General features: G+C 48.8%; 8 protein-coding genes across 8 annotated transcripts; 3 read left to right on the top strand and 5 right to left on the bottom strand.

The window, feature by feature from the left end:
• Window positions 1-10,062: 10,062 nt before the first annotated feature.
• On the bottom strand, window positions 10,063-11,377 carry N7519_001566 (MBL fold metallo-hydrolase; the record flags this gene model as incomplete). Its single annotated transcript, XM_057288344.1, has 5 exons — window positions 10,063-10,355; window positions 10,410-10,775; window positions 10,845-10,992; window positions 11,054-11,294; window positions 11,346-11,377. 5 exons carry the CDS (start codon window positions 11,375-11,377, stop codon window positions 10,063-10,065), a joined length of 1,080 nt encoding a protein of 359 aa, XP_057154427.1.
• Window positions 11,378-11,567: 190 nt separating this feature from the next.
• Window positions 11,568-12,143, top strand: N7519_001567 (uncharacterized protein; the record flags this gene model as incomplete). The annotated part of the gene is made up of 1 exon (XM_057288345.1): window positions 11,568-12,143. One exon carries the CDS (start codon window positions 11,568-11,570, stop codon window positions 12,141-12,143), a length of 576 nt encoding a protein of 191 aa, XP_057154428.1.
• A 297-nt stretch (window positions 12,144-12,440) lies between these two features.
• N7519_001568 (ABC1 kinase family protein) lies at window positions 12,441-14,437 on the top strand (the record flags this gene model as incomplete). The annotated part of the gene is made up of 2 exons (XM_057288346.1): window positions 12,441-13,180; window positions 13,237-14,437. The coding sequence occupies 2 exons, from the start codon at window positions 12,441-12,443 to the stop codon at window positions 14,435-14,437; spliced, it is 1,941 nt and encodes a 646-aa protein (XP_057154429.1).
• Window positions 14,438-14,611: 174 nt separating this feature from the next.
• On the bottom strand, window positions 14,612-15,139 carry N7519_001569 (uncharacterized protein; the record flags this gene model as incomplete). Its single annotated transcript, XM_057288347.1, has 1 exon — window positions 14,612-15,139. One exon carries the CDS (start codon window positions 15,137-15,139, stop codon window positions 14,612-14,614), a length of 528 nt encoding a protein of 175 aa, XP_057154430.1.
• Window positions 15,140-15,582: 443 nt separating this feature from the next.
• Window positions 15,583-16,503, bottom strand: N7519_001570 (transcription elongation factor DST1; the record flags this gene model as incomplete). Its single annotated transcript, XM_057288348.1, has 1 exon — window positions 15,583-16,503. The coding sequence occupies one exon, from the start codon at window positions 16,501-16,503 to the stop codon at window positions 15,583-15,585; it is 921 nt and encodes a 306-aa protein (XP_057154431.1).
• Window positions 16,504-17,700: 1,197 nt separating this feature from the next.
• N7519_001571 (uncharacterized protein) lies at window positions 17,701-17,973 on the bottom strand (the record flags this gene model as incomplete). The annotated part of the gene is made up of 1 exon (XM_057288349.1): window positions 17,701-17,973. One exon carries the CDS (start codon window positions 17,971-17,973, stop codon window positions 17,701-17,703), a length of 273 nt encoding a protein of 90 aa, XP_057154432.1.
• Window positions 17,974-18,161: 188 nt separating this feature from the next.
• N7519_001572 (uncharacterized protein) lies at window positions 18,162-18,731 on the bottom strand (the record flags this gene model as incomplete). The annotated part of the gene is made up of 1 exon (XM_057288350.1): window positions 18,162-18,731. One exon carries the CDS (start codon window positions 18,729-18,731, stop codon window positions 18,162-18,164), a length of 570 nt encoding a protein of 189 aa, XP_057154433.1.
• Window positions 18,732-19,762: 1,031 nt separating this feature from the next.
• Window positions 19,763-20,278, top strand: N7519_001573 (FluG family protein; the record flags this gene model as incomplete). Its single annotated transcript, XM_057288351.1, has 1 exon — window positions 19,763-20,278. The coding sequence occupies one exon, from the start codon at window positions 19,763-19,765 to the stop codon at window positions 20,276-20,278; it is 516 nt and encodes a 171-aa protein (XP_057154434.1).
• Between the last annotated feature and the right edge of the window lie 119 nt (window positions 20,279-20,397).

Genomic DNA, 20,397 nt, shown 5'->3' on the forward strand with positions numbered 1-20,397 from the left:
AAAAAGAAAAATTGTAAATTGAAATTGAAAAAATTGGGAATTAAAAAAATAATAAATAATTTGGGGACCGATTGAAATGGGGGGAAAGGTATTTTGCACGAAATCCCGTGTTTGTCAATCTGAGGGGGGAAATACTTCTGAAAATGGTTGCTGGGGAAGGTATAACCCAGGTACCTTTTTTGACCCGCTCTGGAATCATTCTTTTCGGGTTATTTTGACTTTTTGGTATTTTTTGGTTGTTTTTCGCATGTTTTTTTTGTTTTTTATTCCCATTTTTCTTCCCCTTTCGGTTTAGCGTTATGTGATTTCTTGGTCAATACCAGACTTTACCCCTTGCCCTACCCAGAAAACTCCAACCGGATACCCGGCTGCAGCCAGTCATCTCCAAGGCACAGTCCTTTAAGTGGGGCCGACACTGCACTCGGCTTAGCCCCAAAACATTGAAAAAACCTGATACCGATACCACTCTCCCTCTGGAGGTCTCTGCTACCGGCAATGAGCTGCCGAGTTGGCCTCCACAGACATCACTTCCGTATGAAATTGGTACGGAGTACCACAATTTTACACGAGTTTCCATGCCTTAGCCGATATGCCCCAGTTCTGACTATGCGCGATTTTTGTGTCTGGGGTCATTTCGATCCTTACTGTGTCCCGAGACCCCAAGACATAGAGAAATATAAATAATAAAAAAACAAAACTAATGGAATTGGTACAGCGAATCTGATGTATTCCGATTTGCAGTTAGGCAAGTTAGCTGTTTAACGGAGAATTCACGGGCATGGCAAAGGAATAGACAGGAATGCCCTTGCAGGAGAATGCTCCTCTAATGAGCGACATGGTCCGAGATAGCCCCAGGATAGTCCTTTGATACGGATACGTTTTCATTTACCCTACTCCGTATGTTGCTACGGAGTCGGACTACACTATGTATACTCCGTAGTTCAATTTTCTCTTCTCGACCGAGTCCGGCTTTCACCCGTGGAGAGTCCACTCAGGTGACAAAAGGAACAAAAAATGCCACAGTGACTACGGTGACGACAATATCGCATGGCCGTCACACCCAATCCATTTTAAACATAGCAAGGGGTCCCGGAAGCGGTAGATTTTGATTTTTTATTGATATGTATGCCAATGCTATTGGAAGCATGCCGGGCCAACAAAAATTACACTGTATCTGACAATAAAGTTACAATTCTTACCGTTATGTCATCAATTAGCTAATTTGCTCCTGGGGCCCTCCTCCAACTCTGGTATCAATACGCACACTGTTCTTATTTCCACTTCCCTCGCTGAAGCTGCCTCGTTCGTACCTCTTGCCACGGTCGATCTCTGCCCTCTCTTTTCCGCCCCCTGGCCTCGTGGAGAGCGTCCCCAGAAGCGTCATTTAATTCGGTGCCTCTCACTGGTCGGCACGACCGCAAAAGTCCCCGCCCACTAACACCTTGTAATAACTGGGCGGCTTTGATCGAATCATCGGGTGCAGACGCCGGCCGATGATTTCATCGTTGTTTGATCGCCGACGATGTTCCCAAGCACTGATTCTAATATGGTCTCTTTGGACAGAGCGCAGCTGGAATGCTTCACGTAATCTCATATGGCAATCATTCTGGCTTTGCCATGTTGTGAAAGGTGGCCTAGTCAAGATGGGAAAATTTGGATGCTTCATCGCTTTAATTATGATAGACTATTGCTACCCTCTCGGCCAGCACATAGCTCCATTGATCGCCTGACAGTGTGCATGACCAAAAAAGACAAAATTTCCTTTGGCCCAGCAGGGAACAAACCTAGTTCGCGATGTCAAAAGGGTGCCCTGCGGGTAAATCCTCGACAAAGTATAACAGGGGTCATCGGATGCATGTTATTGGGGTGATCCTCCATGACTGAACCTTCAAGGGATCACATCAAGCTTCCCGGTGTATGCAACATAATAAGGCTGAATGCCATTGGATGAGATCTCGTTTTCAAATCACAATGTAGTAAAAAAAATCACAATGTAGTAAATAGTTTATGGTAAGCCAGTGCTGTCACTTTAGTCAATCAGAAACTCTATAGGATGGCAGCGATATTCCCATACTTTCAATGTTTGGAAGACACCCCGGCTTTCCGGTGAGTGCCCTTGGCAATTCTTCCCCAGAAGACCAATCTCCTCGGGGCTGGGGTTTCCCTCGATCGTGCACGCGCCGTTGGCGATGGACAACGGTGCGGGAGAGTCGATATCAATATCCCGAGTCTACGCGATCTAGACAAATTTCTCCTCTCGTTCTCGCTCCGTACATCGTACAATAATATAGAGGCGCTACTATCGATCGAGTGCGGATGGCTTGCGATAATCCCTCAGACAACCCTGTCGGTCATCCCGTCTCCAGTACGGAGTATGTACTTTGTACAACATATACTTTAATCAAAGGCGCCCGGCGCTTTACGCGGCAGACGTGCCCGTTCACTATGCGAGCCAATTGCGGGCATCTGAACGAGAGGAAATTATGGAGCTCCCGAGTCTGGCCGTGATAATATATCAAATAAATATCACCTTCCATTCTAGAGCCATACTCCGTAGGAGCTATTGGTTTTCCCCTAAAAAGATAAAGAAAGAGACCACAATCCCGCTTTATCTAGCCCAGTGTCGTCACTCTGGACCCCCTGTCTCATCTCTTCCATATCAAAGGAATAGCTGCAAAGACAGATAGCTCTTGGGCCAAACTCTTTCGGGAAGCCGGCCGCGAGTGGAGTCTGAAATCCGCAACTGACCCCTATTCGATGCAACGCTTACGCTTCGTCCTCCTGCAGCCCCGTGCGAGAATGAGGGAAAAAAAGCAACAAAGGGAAAAAAAATTATGGAAAATGAAAAAGGTCCAATTGAGTTACGATTATTCCGGGGGATTCTCGCCGTTTAGCCATTCAAAAATCCCACGTCAGCCAAGCCCGGCTGGCAGCAGTGCACGATCCGGGGGGGAGGACTGTCCTCAGCGCCGCCGAGGTCACTGGATGTCCCTGCACCGAATTTTCTTTGATGGATCAGTCATTTGGACTAGGATATTGGGCCATTGTTCTGGTTTTAAAAAAATTTCTGTCGGGCCGACGACCTTTCAGTATCTCCAAAAACCGAGGCGCATAAGTGGAGAGCTCTCTTGGACCCCAATCGAATATGGAAAAATGGCTCGGGCAATCGAAGCATCGAGAATTAGGAAATTATTACTTTACAGGGCATTTCTCTTCCCCACGCTGCGACCCGTGGATCATGCTGTGGGACAATATCCGCCGTAGGAGGTAGATTGTACTACACACACGTGCGCAATATCAAAATGTAATGTCGTGGTCAAGTCCACAATCAATTTTGATTTGGAGAATGTGAGGTAACTGTAGCCTCGCCATTATTGCTGATCTTTTACTCCGTAGCCGTGGAGTAATGCCAACTTTTCAATAATTCCAATAATATAACAGACGTAACAATAACATTCGGGGATTCACGGCATGTCCGTATATGGTTTTGGGGGAGGGGGCTGGGAACATGTTTCACGATCTCCCATCCCATCGGAAGCTACACAATTACCCAAGAACAACAACCTTCGACTACCATTGTACTTCATACTCCGTACACGATTTGATCTATACGTGGCGAATCACCCTTGTCTCCTCGGTCGGACATGTGCTTTACGTAGCCGCCAGGATCCCTCTACACGTGAAGCACGATACGACGTCCACCGGGAGTGACATGAGGATCGAACATTCCTCGCAGTGTCGGGCGATCGCGCCGCTGATGCCGTCTGGTTTGGAGGTGTTGATCTGGGGAAGCACCGCGCGATCAATTCCTGCTGACGGCGAAAGCACGGCCTTTTCCGATTGTGTTGTCTCCCGTCCTGCATCATGCAACAAAATGCCTCAAAAATCGTTTCGCGTTGCCCGAGTAGATGATTGCCACTCCGGACCGGACCGGGGCAACTGGAAAATTATGATTCCATTGCTAACAATTGTAAAGGACGGTGAGCACGGAGAGACCGAGATGTAAAATGCTGCGTGCAGAGTAAACTAGAGGCTGGCCCTAATGGGTTTCGGTGCCGAGTGATCATACATTTCTCGGAGTGGACCCAGTTCGGTGCGTGTGGTTATCGATTTAGGGTGTTCTGGACGTCTTCTAGAAGGCTTCCTGGAGGTGACTGTACCATGGATGCAATGCAGCTTACGCTGCATGTGGGCGTGAACGGGATTTTTCCTTTTTTTATTTTACCCTTTTCCTTCCTTACCTCTCTAATCGACGGATGTCGGCACAATATGAATTAATGTTCATAACGTCCGATGATAAGAATAACAGTATCACGTCATGACTCTTATCATGCCGCTTTCGCTATGCCTTTGTTAGACTAACCCAAATGCTATTATTACCACATACTTTGAAAATACGCGGAAATGTACCTAGGTACTATCAATTTTTCCAATTCGGGTAAAATCCGAGCAGCGAGATTACCTCGGTCCCCCACCAATCATACCCCCTAGAAACAGCTGACTCAGTTAATTACCGTACCAGGTCCGAGTGGATTTCCCACTGAAATACGTACCAAAACATGTAAATTACACCCGGCTTGGACATGCCGTCAACGAGCGTTCTATAGGGATAGCCCTAAAAAAGTGTGTCTATTGTGGAAGTATAGGTATAATGTCAGAACAAATGATGATGAGGACACACAACCTAATCTCCCCGGCCAAATCACCTAAATCCAGATCCTGAACCCACACTATTGCCATTGGCATTACTTTATCGACGTCTACTGGCCAGGTATCAAAGACCAAATCTCCTAGCACGGTCTTGGCTTTCGCCTCGCAGCCGTGTACCTACAGTAGCGCGCGTAGTGCGATGGGACAGGCTTCCCTCCACGAATCAGATATCTTTAAATACGCTTAGAAAAGCTCCCACCATCTGAATCAAGCCCTCACCGGTGGGCAGACCCACTGAATGATCGCCCGCCTGCCAAATCGTTCCTAGATTACGGAGTATATCTTACCATATACGGTGTATCCTAGTACGCCTAGCTTCGCGTACCTGGTACGGTCAGACTTGGTACTCCGAGGACTTTTGCCGATCCCAGATCGTGAGGCATTTTCTGTCGCTTTCTAGCCCATTTTATTCACACCGACAAGGGTTCGCATTATTATCACGTTTTTGACTACGGAGTCAACTGCCAGCTGTCCGCGGAGGTCCTTCGTCTGACGCTCTGGTTGATTTGTCACTTGTCATGCATCGTGCATCCATAGATCATGATGTTGCATAAATATATCGAGAAACCAAAAGTACCACCGTAACTGTTATTAGCCAAAGTGCGGTTCGCCAAGCCCAGCTTTGTTCACCCCAGAATTTCCCTGCCCATGGAGAAACAAAGGCCGAGGAGAAAAGCAATAAGACAAAAACGCGGGTTGAATATCGCGCAAGTCGACTCCGTGCACGGGGTTACCTCACCCCAAGCCCTATTTAGGAATAGTGGCATGTTGTTCCCGCACTTGCAGGAGATCTTGGAGCCTTTTGAAACGAGAGATATTTTGTCTACCCGTGTTTAACGCATGGAAATTGAAACCTAAATGCAATGTAACAATATCCCTCTCTTTACAACTTGCGGAGTCCAATATTGTCCGGAGTAATCTCCAGAGTCGGCATCGGAGAGGAATGACGCTGTGCCTTTTCGGGGGGATGGTCATAGCTTGCGAAATGACTATCATCTCTCTTTCACCTACGGAGTACGTAGTACTCTGTATTATTCGAATTGAACAGTCCATTCAAGCCTGGAATAAATAACTACAACATAGTACGTACCTCGGAAACCAGCCCCGCGTGTCTGTGCTTTCCAGACTATTGCCCGTTCAGGCTTGAATTATTCTTACCTTAAGCGGGTAATACCCCGAATATTGAGGCTTCTCACTCGAGACATATCATTGGACCAGAGACTCAGGATTCTGTCGGACCCCTCCCGGTCTTGGCTTGTGTTGTGTGGCCTCTGGCCGAGTCTGCACCTCGGCCAGTGTCGGTGATCCCGTGTCGAAACTCCGACTCGGGCGACGCGGCACGCGGGAACTCGGCACGCAGTTTCAGTTGAAGTTGCCCAGTGGTCTTCCTATATTGTACATATCGAATTTTAATTGCCTCATTGCCAGTTCATTGTTCGTTTCTGGTTGACGTCGTCCTCATTTTGCCGGGTAAATTGTCCTTTTCTTTGTTTATTCATAATTTATGGTCTGCACGCCACCAAGTAATAGTGCGAAAATTAGTTGATCAGCCCTATTCAACAAGCTCGATTGTGTACTCCGTACGAAGTACGAGTACACTACTGATTACACGTCTATTATTTTCAACTTAATTGTGTGCATACATTATACTCAAAATCGTATATGTTACACCTTTCTCTTGGCTGCATACAAACCCTGTGTCGATCAGATCCTCGTAATCACCTACGGACACGCTCCTAATACGAATACGTACAGTACAGTCCGCTGAAAGCGAAAAGCGAAAAGCGAAAACGAACAATGGCCAACATCCTGGCCAGAACGTCTGTCCGTCTCTAGCTTCGGGGTTTAACAATTTGGTCGAAATAACTGTATGCTGTAAATCCGAGTCTTTCGACCGGTGTTTAAGACAGACCGGGGAGATCGCACGGAGAAACATACTATCCCGGGTAGCTCGTGTGATCACGCACAATCATTCCATCTAAGCCTTTCCAGGATAGCAATGATGATAGCAATGATGACATACAATATCCATAGCTACCATGCCATACCCAAAAAAGCAATCAATAAACAAACACCCACACCTCTACGGAGTACTCTGTACTAAGACAACTCACGCGACTTTGAGTCATAATCCAGAGCCATAAGACCAGATTACCCCATCCAAGACAGACCGCATGTTTAGATAGTCTTCCCATTTTGGTCGTGATCGACAGGAGAACAAACACCCCACACCCGACGCGAACCTTCACGACTAGCAAGTGCTATTTCAGGGATCAAGCAAAACGGATATTATCCGCGCTTGCTACTTTCCCATATACGGCAGTTGCACATCACTATTTACTGGGATTGGCGCGACAGTCCGGTGTCGGTAACGGTTTGTGCTATCTATCTACATTAGATTGGGAAATAACAAATCAACATTGAATGCAAAGACATGCTATGTCACTTTGTTGTTCTTCCCCTGTGACGCAAGGCAAGTATGCACAACATACAGAACTGACACAATAATTACCCTCTTTAGTATGGCTCCGGGGTAATACATCGTCGAATAGTATGTCCCCTGTGCCTTGTGCGAGAGATGTTATGGGGTAGGTATCCCGAACTACCCTGTACGCGAAAACAGTCGAGTCTACAATGCACACGCTCCCTATCTCCCCGTGCTGCAGCGATGTACTCAATAATTGTATGTATGGAGTATTGATATTCCTCTTGGCTGTGTTATATCGATACAATGAAACACAGAGCGACTGCTTCGACCGAATTAAACGTTACAGTATTGCGTCTCGGACTGGCTGTCACTGCCACTCGGGCACAAGTGATCGGCGGTGGTCACGATAGGATCGGAGACTATGATGGTGACTGTGATTGAATGAGATGTAGTATAGCCGTTGCTATTTGCTATTTAATTCTCTGTTACTATTGTTAGAAAGTGGTATAAGACTGCCTGCTAGGCTACGATATATATTTCTCTTTGTATGCACCTTCGTGCATCGGCAGATCTGCATAGCCACCGTTAAACTCCCCGGTCACCCAATGCCGATTGTCAATTTTTACCGGTGCCTGGTTTCAATCTCAGGGGCGGAGTCGAGGATATACATATGTATACTATAACTCAAACGCCGTCAGTGTGGTTTTATTGTGTTCAAGGTCTTACATGTACTGTATACCTGGGTACCGTGAGCTTGTCCTGGGATACCTTGTCCGGACATGCCAAGCAAAACAGGGATAGATTCGTGGGGGATACTGGGGGATCGACATGCTGCCTGGAGTGCTGTGTGTGTTACTGTCTATAGATAGCATTCGTCGCAGTGAGTGGATGGATAATGCAACGATAGCACCAATGTGGGATTAAACTCCATGATCGACGATAGCCAGACAAAGCCAAGATCCAACAACAGAGGGGGACGGCAATTGTGCTCGAGTTTCACTGCTCTGTTTCACTAGAGTTTCTTGGCTAAGCAGTATGTACACTGGGCATTGCCCATTTATGAGACTCGGAACGGGATGCATGATCGACTTACATCCTTGTTCTCATTGTCTTGGTATATCAATAGTCCGATGTGAACCGGAGTCTCAATGACATGCATCGTCAAATACGATCTGCCCCATAAGGGAGGAGTATACGGAGTGATGCGTATAGCATAGATCACACCTGGGCATGTGTTCAGCTACCACAAAGAGAAGGGAAACTAACCAGGAATCATCGACAACTCTCAAAAATAAATGCGCAAATCATCCCGATGATTGCATCTCATCCCTGTCTCCCTCAGACAATCGACCTTGGCGCCAAAAAAGAGGACCGACACTATTCAAATATGTTCTTGGCATGAGTCTACATTATTATACCAAGGACGATGCGATAAAGTCATTGAATGATGTCAAGTATCTTTTCCTTATCGCACCAAAGACCATGCTAGGAATTCCCCCCCCTTGATCTGCTGATCGCCCTCATCTTGTACCTGTCCACCGACGCCAAGCCACACCGTGCATACCTTCCTCCCGCATTATCGTCTTGGCGAGCATTTGACCTCTGACCAGCCCCTTTTTTCTCTATCGAGTCGGCGTGAGGTCATGGAGTCCAGCTTCGATCGTGGGGCGGGGTGGAGAGGAGAGGGAGTCAACAAGCGCAAGGGTGGTGTTGGTACGGAGGACTGCTTGTTGTGTTTGCGTCTTGGCGGGGGCAGTGTGCATGCTTGTACTGTGAACGGGGTACAGAGTCATGCACATCAGTACGTATGTAGCAATTGAAATATACATATGTTGTATGTAGGGACGTGCTTCTTATCGGAGGTGTCGCCTGTGAGGGGCGTGGCGCTGTCAGGGGCGCATTTAGATTTGTTCAGGTCGCTATGCCCATGCTTGGGCTGACTCTGCCGCTGAGGGATTTTCTCCGGCCAAGACGGCGCCTGACTGTTTTACTTGATATTTGTATGCTGTACCTCGAAGATTCGGTAGATATCTACTTCCAAGGGATCTTGGCTGTAGAACAAAGCACAACGGAGGTGGAAGATTAGTCCAGCTGACCTCGGGCGTCCTTGGGTGTAGTTACTGCCTTGGAGGTTACACTGTATCCTATTGTATCTAGTGGATGGTGAAGCGGTTTTCGACTTATCTAGACATGGGTACAGGACTAAACGTGCACGGAAATGGTACTTGGACACGAGGTTGTAAGATCAGTAAAGATTTGATGCTGTATTGGATATAATTGATATCTACTTTGGATTCTTTCTGGGACATATATACTGAACTTGCTTCAGCAGATATGCGATATTATATATCACTAACAACCGAGTCCGATAGACTGGAAGGAAGTAAATGTTGCTAGCGCACAATTGCTGCTGGGTATAAATATATATATCAGGTCTGACTATTAAACTACAGATCTCATGCGGCTCCAAATTTCTTGATATCATATTTTATTGAGAATGTGTATTGAAAATTAAAAATTTCCACATCATATATATCATTCATTACTGTCACATAACCTGGGCTATAACCAGGCTCACAAGCATCAACGCCTATTCGACTGTATCTGTTTCAGTATCATTATTATTAGCATTATCATCTGACTACCTAGGTATCATAATCCTAGAAACAGTCATCCGCATCCATCCCGCATTCTTCCGATCGCAAGAAAATGCAGCAAGGAGATAGAGTGATGTCAGGAACCAGAATCCGACCAACAAGTTATGCCGAGCCGATGACGAGATTGCCCCTTGATGAGACTCGTTGCTCCGAGCAACCCATGCCATGCGGTTTCGCACCAAGACCCTGAATCCACGTGGAGAATGAGCCTGTAAGGAACGGGTTCAAAGAGTATCAATGTATCAGACGAAACTAATACAACACGAATCAGAATGTGATTCTTGATCCTACAGTGCAGGGTACCAATGACCCGGGCATGTGTTTCTCAATCGCAAACTTGGCCCGCCAGCCTGAACAGTGACCCGGCATGAGCACGGCGGGATCGAGCCCTTTGAGATCTGCTACTGTGTCTTGTATTTGGTCCGCGTCGCTGGTGGCGAGATGAAATCCACCGACAACGGCGTGAACAGGTACCGTTCCACCGGTGAGCTCGATGGCGTGTTTCGTGGTGTTGACTACGCCAGCGTGGCTACATCCAGTGAAAACCACAAGTCCCTTTCCTGAAGAATATGTTAGTTCAATAAGCCTGTGTGCCGGTTTTAAGATGCATATACCCTTGAGATTACAGATGAGAGAACGCTCATCAACGATGGCTTCGTCAGAGAACCAGTCATTCTCGTCAGCGTCGTATCGCACTGCATTCTTCAGACCTGTCTCGTACGGCGTCACTCGTGGGATCTCCCCAGAGACCAAAAAGAAGTCATCTAGCACAGTGTGTGGTTCGCTCCGCTTATCGACCACCGCACCTGCGTCTCCAATCTCCTCAAAGGTAGGGTCAGCCTCGAGGGAAATGATATGACTGGGCAGAGCAATGCCTCTGTAAACCGGTCGGTCTGGGTGCAAGTCCGCGACCAGGTCCCCAGAGCGACTCTCGGCTCGTTTGGCATCGCTTATCATGCGGATTGCCCGCAGAAGACCACCTACGCAAAAGTCAGAACAGCCCAAAGGGATATGCGTCAATGTGTCCATTTCCATTAAGAATCACGAACCGGAGTGATCTCGATGCCAATGCGATAGATGAATCACTTCCACAGATGAGAGATTTGGTCGCAGCCGTTTCACGTTTCTCTCCCAAGCTTTCTCTTCAGGACCAGCATCGAAGAGAATAGTGTGCTTCTTGCCGCCTTTAGTGGCAGTCTATATGATAGGCTTAATACCAAACCGTATCCAAGAGTATACTGGTAGAACATCGTCTTACCACCAGAATTGACAAGCCATGTGCTGCGCAGCAGACATCTTCTAGCCTTAATTCCTTGCAGGCATCCCCGCGATCTGTCAACGTATGATTTGAGCCCATGGCAATTGCCCCCAGGTTTCCCGAGACTTGAACGGTATCTGGGGCTGGGGGAGACAGCGGATCCAGCTCATTGTCGATGATAACAATAGCTTCTAGGGAGTCCACCTCTTCTAGGTTTATGGGCATTTCCACAGAGTCGTCACTAGAGCTATAGTTAGAGGATTTCAGGGCAAGAGAAAGGAAATAGAGATACCTGAAAGGATCACGGTGAGTATCCAAATCCATTTCAAGATGAATCCCACCTGGTCAGTGAATATCAAAAGATGACAGAAGTTCCGAGTTCTCCACAAATGCGGGGGAATCAGATCTCACCTCCAGCTCTTCCCCTGACCAAAAAAACTGGAAGATCTCTAGGGTTCCATCTCGGTCTTCTATTCCTCATCCTCTCCCGAGGTCGTTTTCTCCATCTCACATGATGCACCTTCTCCTCGATCGCGTCTTCCTCGTCCTCGTCCTGTTCTTCTCCCCCGTCACAGCAATCGGCACCTCATGCTTCAAAGTCGTCTCCGCGCTGGTTAGCCGACCGGGCTACCTTTTCGATAAATTCCAGAGTGAAATCTGTGATGTTGGATGCCAGCCGACTGTCCCTCACTGGGATCTATGGACGCGCAACAACACCTTTGTCCCCGCGGTTCGCAGCCTGGTGCAGCGCATGAATGTGCCACACAAAGAAGAGGCTTTATTGAAGATGGGCGACAATGTTGCGCTCAGCATCAAGGAAAGCTGTGGACCAATGCTAGGTGGTGGAGTACATATCTGCTCTGATTCGGAGACATTGGCTGGGTTCGGCAACTGCTTCAAGCGCAATTTCCTCAAGGCTTCGATCAAACATCTTCCTGCTCTGATACCAATGGCCTCGGACGAATCATGCAAGGAACAACTCAGGTTCTTGGAGAGCGATGAGCTGTGGGATACTACGATCCCTCAGAATATGAGGGATTATGCGAAAGTGTGTGACAGTTTGGGGCCTTATGACCATGATGAATTATGATTGATATCTGGATATAACCGTAAATAGTGCTATACATGTAATTAATATCACATACATATGCTGGTCTCATTCCTCACCCTGTATATGTAGATAATATGGCCATTGCTGAATTCCTCCGACTCCGACTCCACGCGGAGCTACCGCGGATGACGACAGGGCCGAACATCTCCAGGGCTTACTTGAAAGTTGGCACTTAACACTTGACACTTCTCACTACTTTGCCTTCACCTCAGATCACACTGGATTTGATTTCCAACGCCATGCAGTGATTCGGCATCCGCCTTTCCGCAATCCCATATGGCGCACGCGACATTCCTCCGCTCTCTGCGGCCCACCGGCATCCGTCCCTCCATCTGGCGCCCGCACCGATATGTCCATTCAAGCCAATTCCAACCCTTCGTGCCACCGTCACCAAGCTCCCTGGGCAAACCAAAGGAAGCAAAAACATACAAACGAACCATCAAATGGTTACGCCGAATCATTTACGTCTCACTAGCAACAGGCGTCGCGTACGGCATCGACAGCCAGTTCTACGCCTCGTCGCTGACCCGGACAGCCCGGACCTTTTCCCTCGGCATCTTGGTCGCCCTCGACTACAAAATCAATTTCCGCCCACACCCGCCACTGGCCAGCTCTATTGCTGCCGTGCACGCCCGCAACGCAGAACGGCTGTCAGACCTACTGAGACATAATGGCGGCCTCTACCTGAAGATAGGCCAGGCGATTGCGATGCAATCAGCCATCCTGCCCCCTGAGTTCCAGGCAATGTTCTCCCGCATGTTTGATGATGCGCCTCAGAATGACTGGAAGGATATTGAGAAAGTCATCCGTGAGGATTTTGGCAAGTCACCTGAGGAGGTATTCGGTATCTCGTTTACGGGTGCCCCTGACAAGGGCGTGATGGAACGCAAAGCCCGAGCCAGTGCCAGTGTTGCCCAGATTCACTGGGCTCGTCTGCAGGATGGCACCGAGGTCGCGATCAAGATCCAAAAGCGGGAGATCGTGCAGCAATTGGCGTGGGATCTCTGGGCTTTCAAGTGAGTTGTCCGAGTTCGAGCCGCGAGGGGATATTATGCTAACAGTGAAATTATAGAGTCGTGACCTATATCTACAGCAAGATGTTCGACATCCCCTTCTACAGTCTTGTTCCCTATATCAGTGAGAGACTCTCGCTCGAAACAGACTTCGTGAATGAAGCAGACAACTCGGAGAACATGGCCAAGCTAGTAGCCGCTGAACCTCGCCTGCGCAATCGCGTGTATATTCCTCGTGTATATCGCGAACTGAGCTCGAAGCGCGTCATGACTGCCGAATGGGTAGAAGGCGTACGACTCTGGGACAAAGACGCCATCACGCGGCCCTGGCGCGGCGGCTGGGGCCAGGGAAGTCCCGGCTGTCACGGTACACCGCTTGACCGGCCAGAGGTGAATTCTGCGGACCGAAACCCGAGCGCGTCGAAAACCAAGCCGGACCGCACTTACTGGCGAGGCCGCAACAACCGCGGTGGACTGGGACTGTCTCTCAAGGACGTGATGACAACTATGGTAGATCTGTTCTCCGCCCAGATGTTCCTGTGGGGATACGTCCACTGCGATCCGCACCCGGGCAATATCTTCATCCGCCGCAAGCCATCCGGAGAGCCAGAGCTGGTTCTGATCGACCACGGTCTGTACATCCACATGGAACCGGGATTCCGACACGAATACGCGCGGTTCTGGAAAGCCCTCCTCACCTTCGATAATCGCACGCTGGGCGAGATTGTCAAGGGCTGGGGCGTGAATAACCCGGACTTCTTCGCGTCAGCGACATTGATGCGTCCCTACAAAGGCGGGGACATGTCTACACAGCGCGGTCTCAAGGGACTCAGCAAGCGGGAGCGTGCAGAGCGACACTACGAGATGCAGCAGGGGATGCGCAAGGCGATCCGCGATATACTAGGCGACGAAACCAAGTGGCCGCAGGAGCTGATCTTCATCGGTCGCAACCTGCGTATCGTCCAAGGGAATAACCAGTTTCTGGGCTCGCCGGTGAACCGTGTTAAGATTACTGGTATCTGGGCTTCGCGTGCGCTTATCGAGTCGCCGGATCTGCCGCTGGCCGAGAAGATCCGTAACATCGGTCGCCATTTTATCTTCCGTCTCGTGCTGTTTAGCAGTGATATTTTCTTCTATTTCACCAAGGTGCGCCAATTCTTGCATCTGGGTGGTGGTATGGAGGATGATATAGAGGCCCAGATGCAGAATATGGCTAAGGATATAGGGTTTGAGCTTAACCACAGCGTCTTCGAGGGATAGACTGCCCCGGTCTTATAGAATAATGTGGCGGGAACGGCAGAGACATGGTATAGAATACGCGTATACCACCTGGACGCTATGTAGACCAGACAAAAATCTCCCAAATAATGAAACTCTCCATATGATTGGCACTACCTCCGGGGTGTATCTTGGCTTTTGGCTGATCTATATTTCTTACGCGATCCCCTCCTCCGGCTCAAAATCCTCACCACCACCCATTAGATCCCCTAACCTCCCGCATCTAGCAAGATAAGCAGCCCCAGTATCCGCCCAAACATGATACTCGCAAACCGCCAACCTCCCCGTCTCCCCGGACCCACCACCATCAGCAGCAAGCTTAATGCGATAAGCGAACGTCTCGTCCCATGCCTGCTGCGTCTGCTTCCAGACGAACGTTGCCGTCCCGCGTAACGAAACAGCCATGCAGCTCGTATCAACCACCCAGCTCTCCTCGGGCTCGAAGGCCATGTTCTTGATAGACAGCAGTGATGAGAGAAGCTCGAAGTAAGTTGCTATCCCATCCTGGCCGGTGAATGGGCGGCCTAGAAAGGGAGCTAGTTGCGGGAGACCGTGTTCGTGGACTAGAGGTTCTGGGAGAGTTGTGAAGGTTGAGAGGAGTTGATTGGGGTCTTTTGGGTTTGGGTTTGTTAGGGCTTCTAGGAAGGCGTGGATTGGTTTTAGGAGATCTGGGCGTGTGGTCATGTTGAGGAATTCTTGATGGCTTTGGAGGTGTTGATGTGATATTGGGGGGGATTGGAGGTCTGATATCGGCGGCGGTGACATAAATATGACGTTGTGTTTGTTGATATCGACATATACCGTTTAGGTAGTATCGCAACAACTATTTATGGAGGTAAGACTTCAAAGGTTGGGATCGATCATTGGGATATCTGGATTTTGGTAGATAGCTCACGACCGTTTTCTATTTGCCCAGACGAGCTTTGCTCCCGAAAGGGAAACAGATGTAGAGGAAGAAACTTTGGAAGAAATCAAAGGCCCACAGTAGAACTCCAGCGTCGGCTTTCACAGCCTACGCTTGATAAAAAGAAGGAAAACACGAAAAAGAGAAAAGGAAAGCAGAAAGAAACACCAAGTCCCAAGAATAATACATTTCCGCTCCCGCAGCTCCTGAACGTCCCCCGAGCTCACTGCCGCCAGGACTTGCCGCAGTGCAGACAAGTACAGAACAGGGTCATCGGTTCATCAGCCGCACGAGTCTGAGCTTCGGTGTAGGTAACCTTGCGCTGGCCACACTTGCCGCACTGCAAACTCTTACTGATACTGCGTTCCTGCTGGGCAACCATAGCCTTGTCCATGTTCTCCTTCTGAATCTTGGCATCCGCCTCACGCTGCTCAACAGAGCGCAGCTCGTCGTGCGTCATGCGCACGAATTGATCAGCGGTAATCTCTCCCTCGATAACACGCACACGCAGCTTCGGGTTGGACTTGTTCTTCAGGTTCTGGAAAAGACTGCGGATCTTCGTGCGGTATTCCTCCTTCGTCTCCGGTCCCAGGTACTTGTAGGCGGAAACCTCCACTGCAATGGCGCGCGATAGAACAACCTTCGGAGGCTCGGTCGACCCAACACACAATCCATCGTACATCAGCCCCGTGCAGCTGTCCCGCACTCGATTCCCGGTGTGATTGATCTCCGCCCCGTCTGCCTTCCAGGTTCGCTTATCTGGAGGCACGGACAGCTTCGACGCCTTGTCGGAGGGTGTAGCAGCGGCTGGGGTGGACACCCCTGTACCGTTTTGCGCTGGTCGCGGAGAGCCGCTCGAGCCCCGACTGGCTGCCGAACCACCACCCTGCTTCTGCTTGTTCACCTCAGTCCGCCACTTGGAGACAATCTCGCTGGAGAGCCGCGCGACTTCCGGAGACTTGCTTTGCTTGAACTTGTTGACGATGATTCCGATGCGCGTCTGTCGGAGGAGGTCTTCGGTTGCCCGGACCCCGGTTTGGATATCCTTTAGGAGGCCCAGAATCACGGCTGGAGGCTCGTTCGATGTCGCGGCCTTGCCCAAGGCCTTGGCCTTAGCTTCAATCTCTTTGGCGTCCATGGCCATGTTGTGCGGGGTAGAGGGATAACACGATCAGAGTGCTTGACGAGGTCAATGGAGGACCGGGTAAGAAAGTTCTGGGCCACCTATAAGCCACAACTGTCAGCATGTCATCTCAAAAGCTTAGAGTGCAGGGTCTTTGTAGGCCCCGGATTCCGGCGCATTCTGCAGAACCACGGCAAGCACACTTGTCCCTTTGGGATCACATATCATGGAGCACACATGCTTTCACCGGATGTCACACAAAGCATGGCCTTTAAAATACCCCGCTATAGAGACTCATGCGGGAGAAGGTGGTACGCTGTCAATTTGCACGTGTCCACCTTCTCCTTCATTTGCTCTCGGGAACTCGAACAAAAACAAACAGAGAAACTTGGAAACAATGAAATAGGAGCTGCTAGGCACATTACACCAAAGAAGCAATGGGTATTTGCGCAATAACAAGATGTAGTGAGGGGTGTTTTGCGTGGGCACTCACCTGGGGATATTTCACGGTCGCGTCAACGGTATAGAGTCGCGAGATGGGACCTATAAAGAAAACAGAGAGCGGAAAGGCGACAGCAATGGAAGCGCCAGAAGTGACAGGTATGGTAGATGGGATATGTCAAAAGCGACGAGGTAAAGGGAAGTTGATGAGCTGCGCTGTCCGAAGTTTGCGCCAAGCCTTTCCATTTTCGGAAATTCTTTTTGCAATTTACATATGTATATGAACCCCATTGAGATCATCCTATCCTGTGCAGCCTATAAAAGGCATTTGCTTTGCTAGTTTGAATAGAAAGAGTTTCTTCCATCTCCCTGGTAGTATGACCCCTCGATCCGCGAGCAGACATGGAGGCGTCACGTGTAGACAGGCTTAAGAGCACGGCCATCTTTGTCTTTCGGATATTTATTTCCTCATAAAGATGATAACATAAACCAAAGGTAATGATATTGGCTAACGCAGTGGAGGATAGATGATGGAGAAGATAGGAGCTAAGAAGAGCTACCTAGGTCTGAGTCCACACGCATGTGTGATCAATCTGCAGCCATAGGTTCTTTTAGCTTGCGGAAAATGGTACGCATAAAGAGAATGATATGAAAAGAGTCTAACTGTGCTACCTGAAGGCAAAAGGCTAGACGCCTGTCTTCAATGCTACTGGATGATTGAGAGCACATGCTCTCAACCAAAGTCAGTGAATGAACTCAGTGAAGCAATCCTTGCAATCATGGCGCAACGCAAGCCCAAGATTCCCGCAGTACCTTGCCGCTCGGTGAGTTGAGAATAATATCAACACCTCTAGGGGAAATGCGCTTGATTCCTCGCGAGAAGCTCAAGTCACGGCCGGAGAAGAGGTGGTCTTCAGGACTTCCAAAAGTCTTGACGAATTCTTTCTTTCTTTTGATGCTTGACAGAGTAACAAATATCCTAGCTTCCTTCACCTTTGCGTATTGAATCGCAGCCTGCCAAATACCACCAGAGGCAGCGTGGATCAGCATCGTATCACTAGCGCGAATCCGAGCAATATGACCCAAGGAATAGATCACTGTTCCATATATGACCGGTAGTCCTGCGGCAAGTTCGAAGCTGAGACTTTGGGTATCTTAATCGCCAGATCCGAGTGGATGCGACTATAGCTATGCGAGATGCCCATTCTGCCCGGGGAAGGATCTCCGAAACATATCACTCAATCTCTGGGCAGGAAGCCACTGACGGATGATCCAATCGTCCGAACAATGCCAGCTGCCCCGTGTCCGAAGCCTGACTGGGCGATTTCTCCCATGGCCACCAAAAGATCCTTAAAGCTGAGCCCAACACCGCGAACATCGCCCTCAATTTCATACTCTGCCAGTGCCTGTTCGACATAATTTTCATCTGTGTTCCATATAAGGCTATCGACGCCTGGGTGAGGACTGGTCAATTGCACAGGTCGCGTAATCTGGTCCCATTGGAAAAGGGTTGGCTTTAGCCGCAAGAGCTTTATATCAATTGCTGTGTTTGCGTTTGTGTTCTTCGCAAGATGATTTGTTTTAATGACTTGGTTCCGGACGCGATACTCGGCATTGGTGCTGCTGGGCCCGGAAAGGAATTGACGCTTGAAGACCCGGAAAATTGCGTTCACATTGCTCTCCACAGTAGCGGTTGCCTCGCCGTTGAGAGGTAAACTGATCAGGTTCAAGTTTTCGCGATCCCCCAGCGAATGGTACGTAGCAGGCCGGACGCCACTTGGAATTCTGGCCGTGTTAGGGGTTCGCATATCACCCACAGCAATGAACTGCACGCAGTAAGCAAGTCCCGAATTTTTGAGAATGTACTAACATCCACATTGTTGAGAATAGGCCTGTCTGCCTCCAGGAAGGAGATGTAAGTTTTGCCCGCAAGGCTGTCAGTGTCAAGCGCATCGAGCTGGCAGACTGAATACTTGTATAAGCAATGGAGAAATTTGATACGACCAGAATTAAATCCCGCAGGCGATGTACCTTGGTGAAATCATGACGAAACGAGACCGACGTCAAGTGCTACTCCGTAGTGTATGTATTGATACTTCACAATGGAGTGGAACTAGACCTCGCATGTTCACCTACAGTAGGACGAGGCTGCTGACGACCCCGAGCTGGTCAACGTGGCAGCAGTGGGCTAGATCGATGCGTATGTGAGGTGGGATACATTCCAAGCATGGGACACCGTAACTCTTTGACTTTCAAAAACCCAGACCTGCATCATTCGACCGATACAGTAGCACTTATATGATATATTGTATGCAGGTACTACATATATGCAGGCATCTACGGAGTCGTGGAGGTCTCAACGCTGAGGTGCTACATAGTATTTCGAGGCAATACGTGCGTTTACCGTAAGGTAATAGAGGAATGTAAATTACACATGTAAGTTATGTATGTAACTGTAATTTTGTAATTTGAATACTAGACCGAACATTTGAAGCATGTATTATCGACGTCCAGCTTTGGAGCCTTGAAAGACAGCGGGACACTTAGAAGAAAGCTGCGAGCTTCTCGTTCGGATACAAAATCGAGGTCGTCTTCTTTCGAAGGAAGGATAAGGATGGCGCAGAAGCTTTTGTAAACCACATGTTCCGCAATGACATTCAAAATGTGGCCATTGTTGCCTATGATCGAAACCATCGTGAGAAGTTTCCAGGAAGAGCAAGTTCCGCTCGAGCAGTATCACCCAGAGCTTTCCCGTGGGCAATGGGAGTTCGTCCTCCAGCCGCAATTGCCCTTCGCAGCTGTCGATACTCTTGTTCGAGACTGAGATATCGTCTCTAAGATGGTAGATGAGTTTGGATATCGTGCACCATTGCACCCACGACCATTCCCTAAACCTGCTGGCACGGGAGCCCATGTGCATATTTCAGTCAGCTCTCTTGGTTTGTCGGCACCCCCGGAGATTGGACCATTCTTCGCTGGTATCATCAATCATCTTCCGTCTAGAATAGCTTTTTGCCTTCCGCTGAACGTCCCTTATGAGAGGGTGGCAACTGAACTGTGGAGTGGTGGAGAATTTGCGAGTTGGGGATGGTACAATAAAGAAATAGCCTTGCCTCGCATCAACTCTCCGGTTGACGATAAAGAGCTGCAGAAAATCTTGGGCGAAAAGAACACGACCACTTACATTGAGATGACAAAGGAGTGGGACAAGCAACTGGATGGAATGGACGAGCAAGCGAAACGGATGACGCTATTACCGAATTATTACCTAGGTGGTGGACATGAAGAGAAGACGCCGCGCAGGTGCAGCTTACGGAATTATCTCTATGATACTTGGTTTTCAACTTTATATTAAATACAATGAATTAAATTGACTTCCAATTTTCAAACTTTTCTGATACAATAATGAAACAGTCTTGGGGCGGACTTTTTTTCTTTCGCTCATAACATGAAGCTTCAATGCGACGCTTGTCC

This window comes from Penicillium mononematosum (genome assembly GCF_028829835.1).
Source record: "Penicillium mononematosum strain IBT 11891 chromosome Unknown utg000001l:1.0-4488741.0:1.0-4491989.0, whole genome shotgun sequence".
Classification (NCBI taxonomy): Eukaryota; Fungi; Ascomycota; class Eurotiomycetes; order Eurotiales; family Aspergillaceae; genus Penicillium; species Penicillium mononematosum.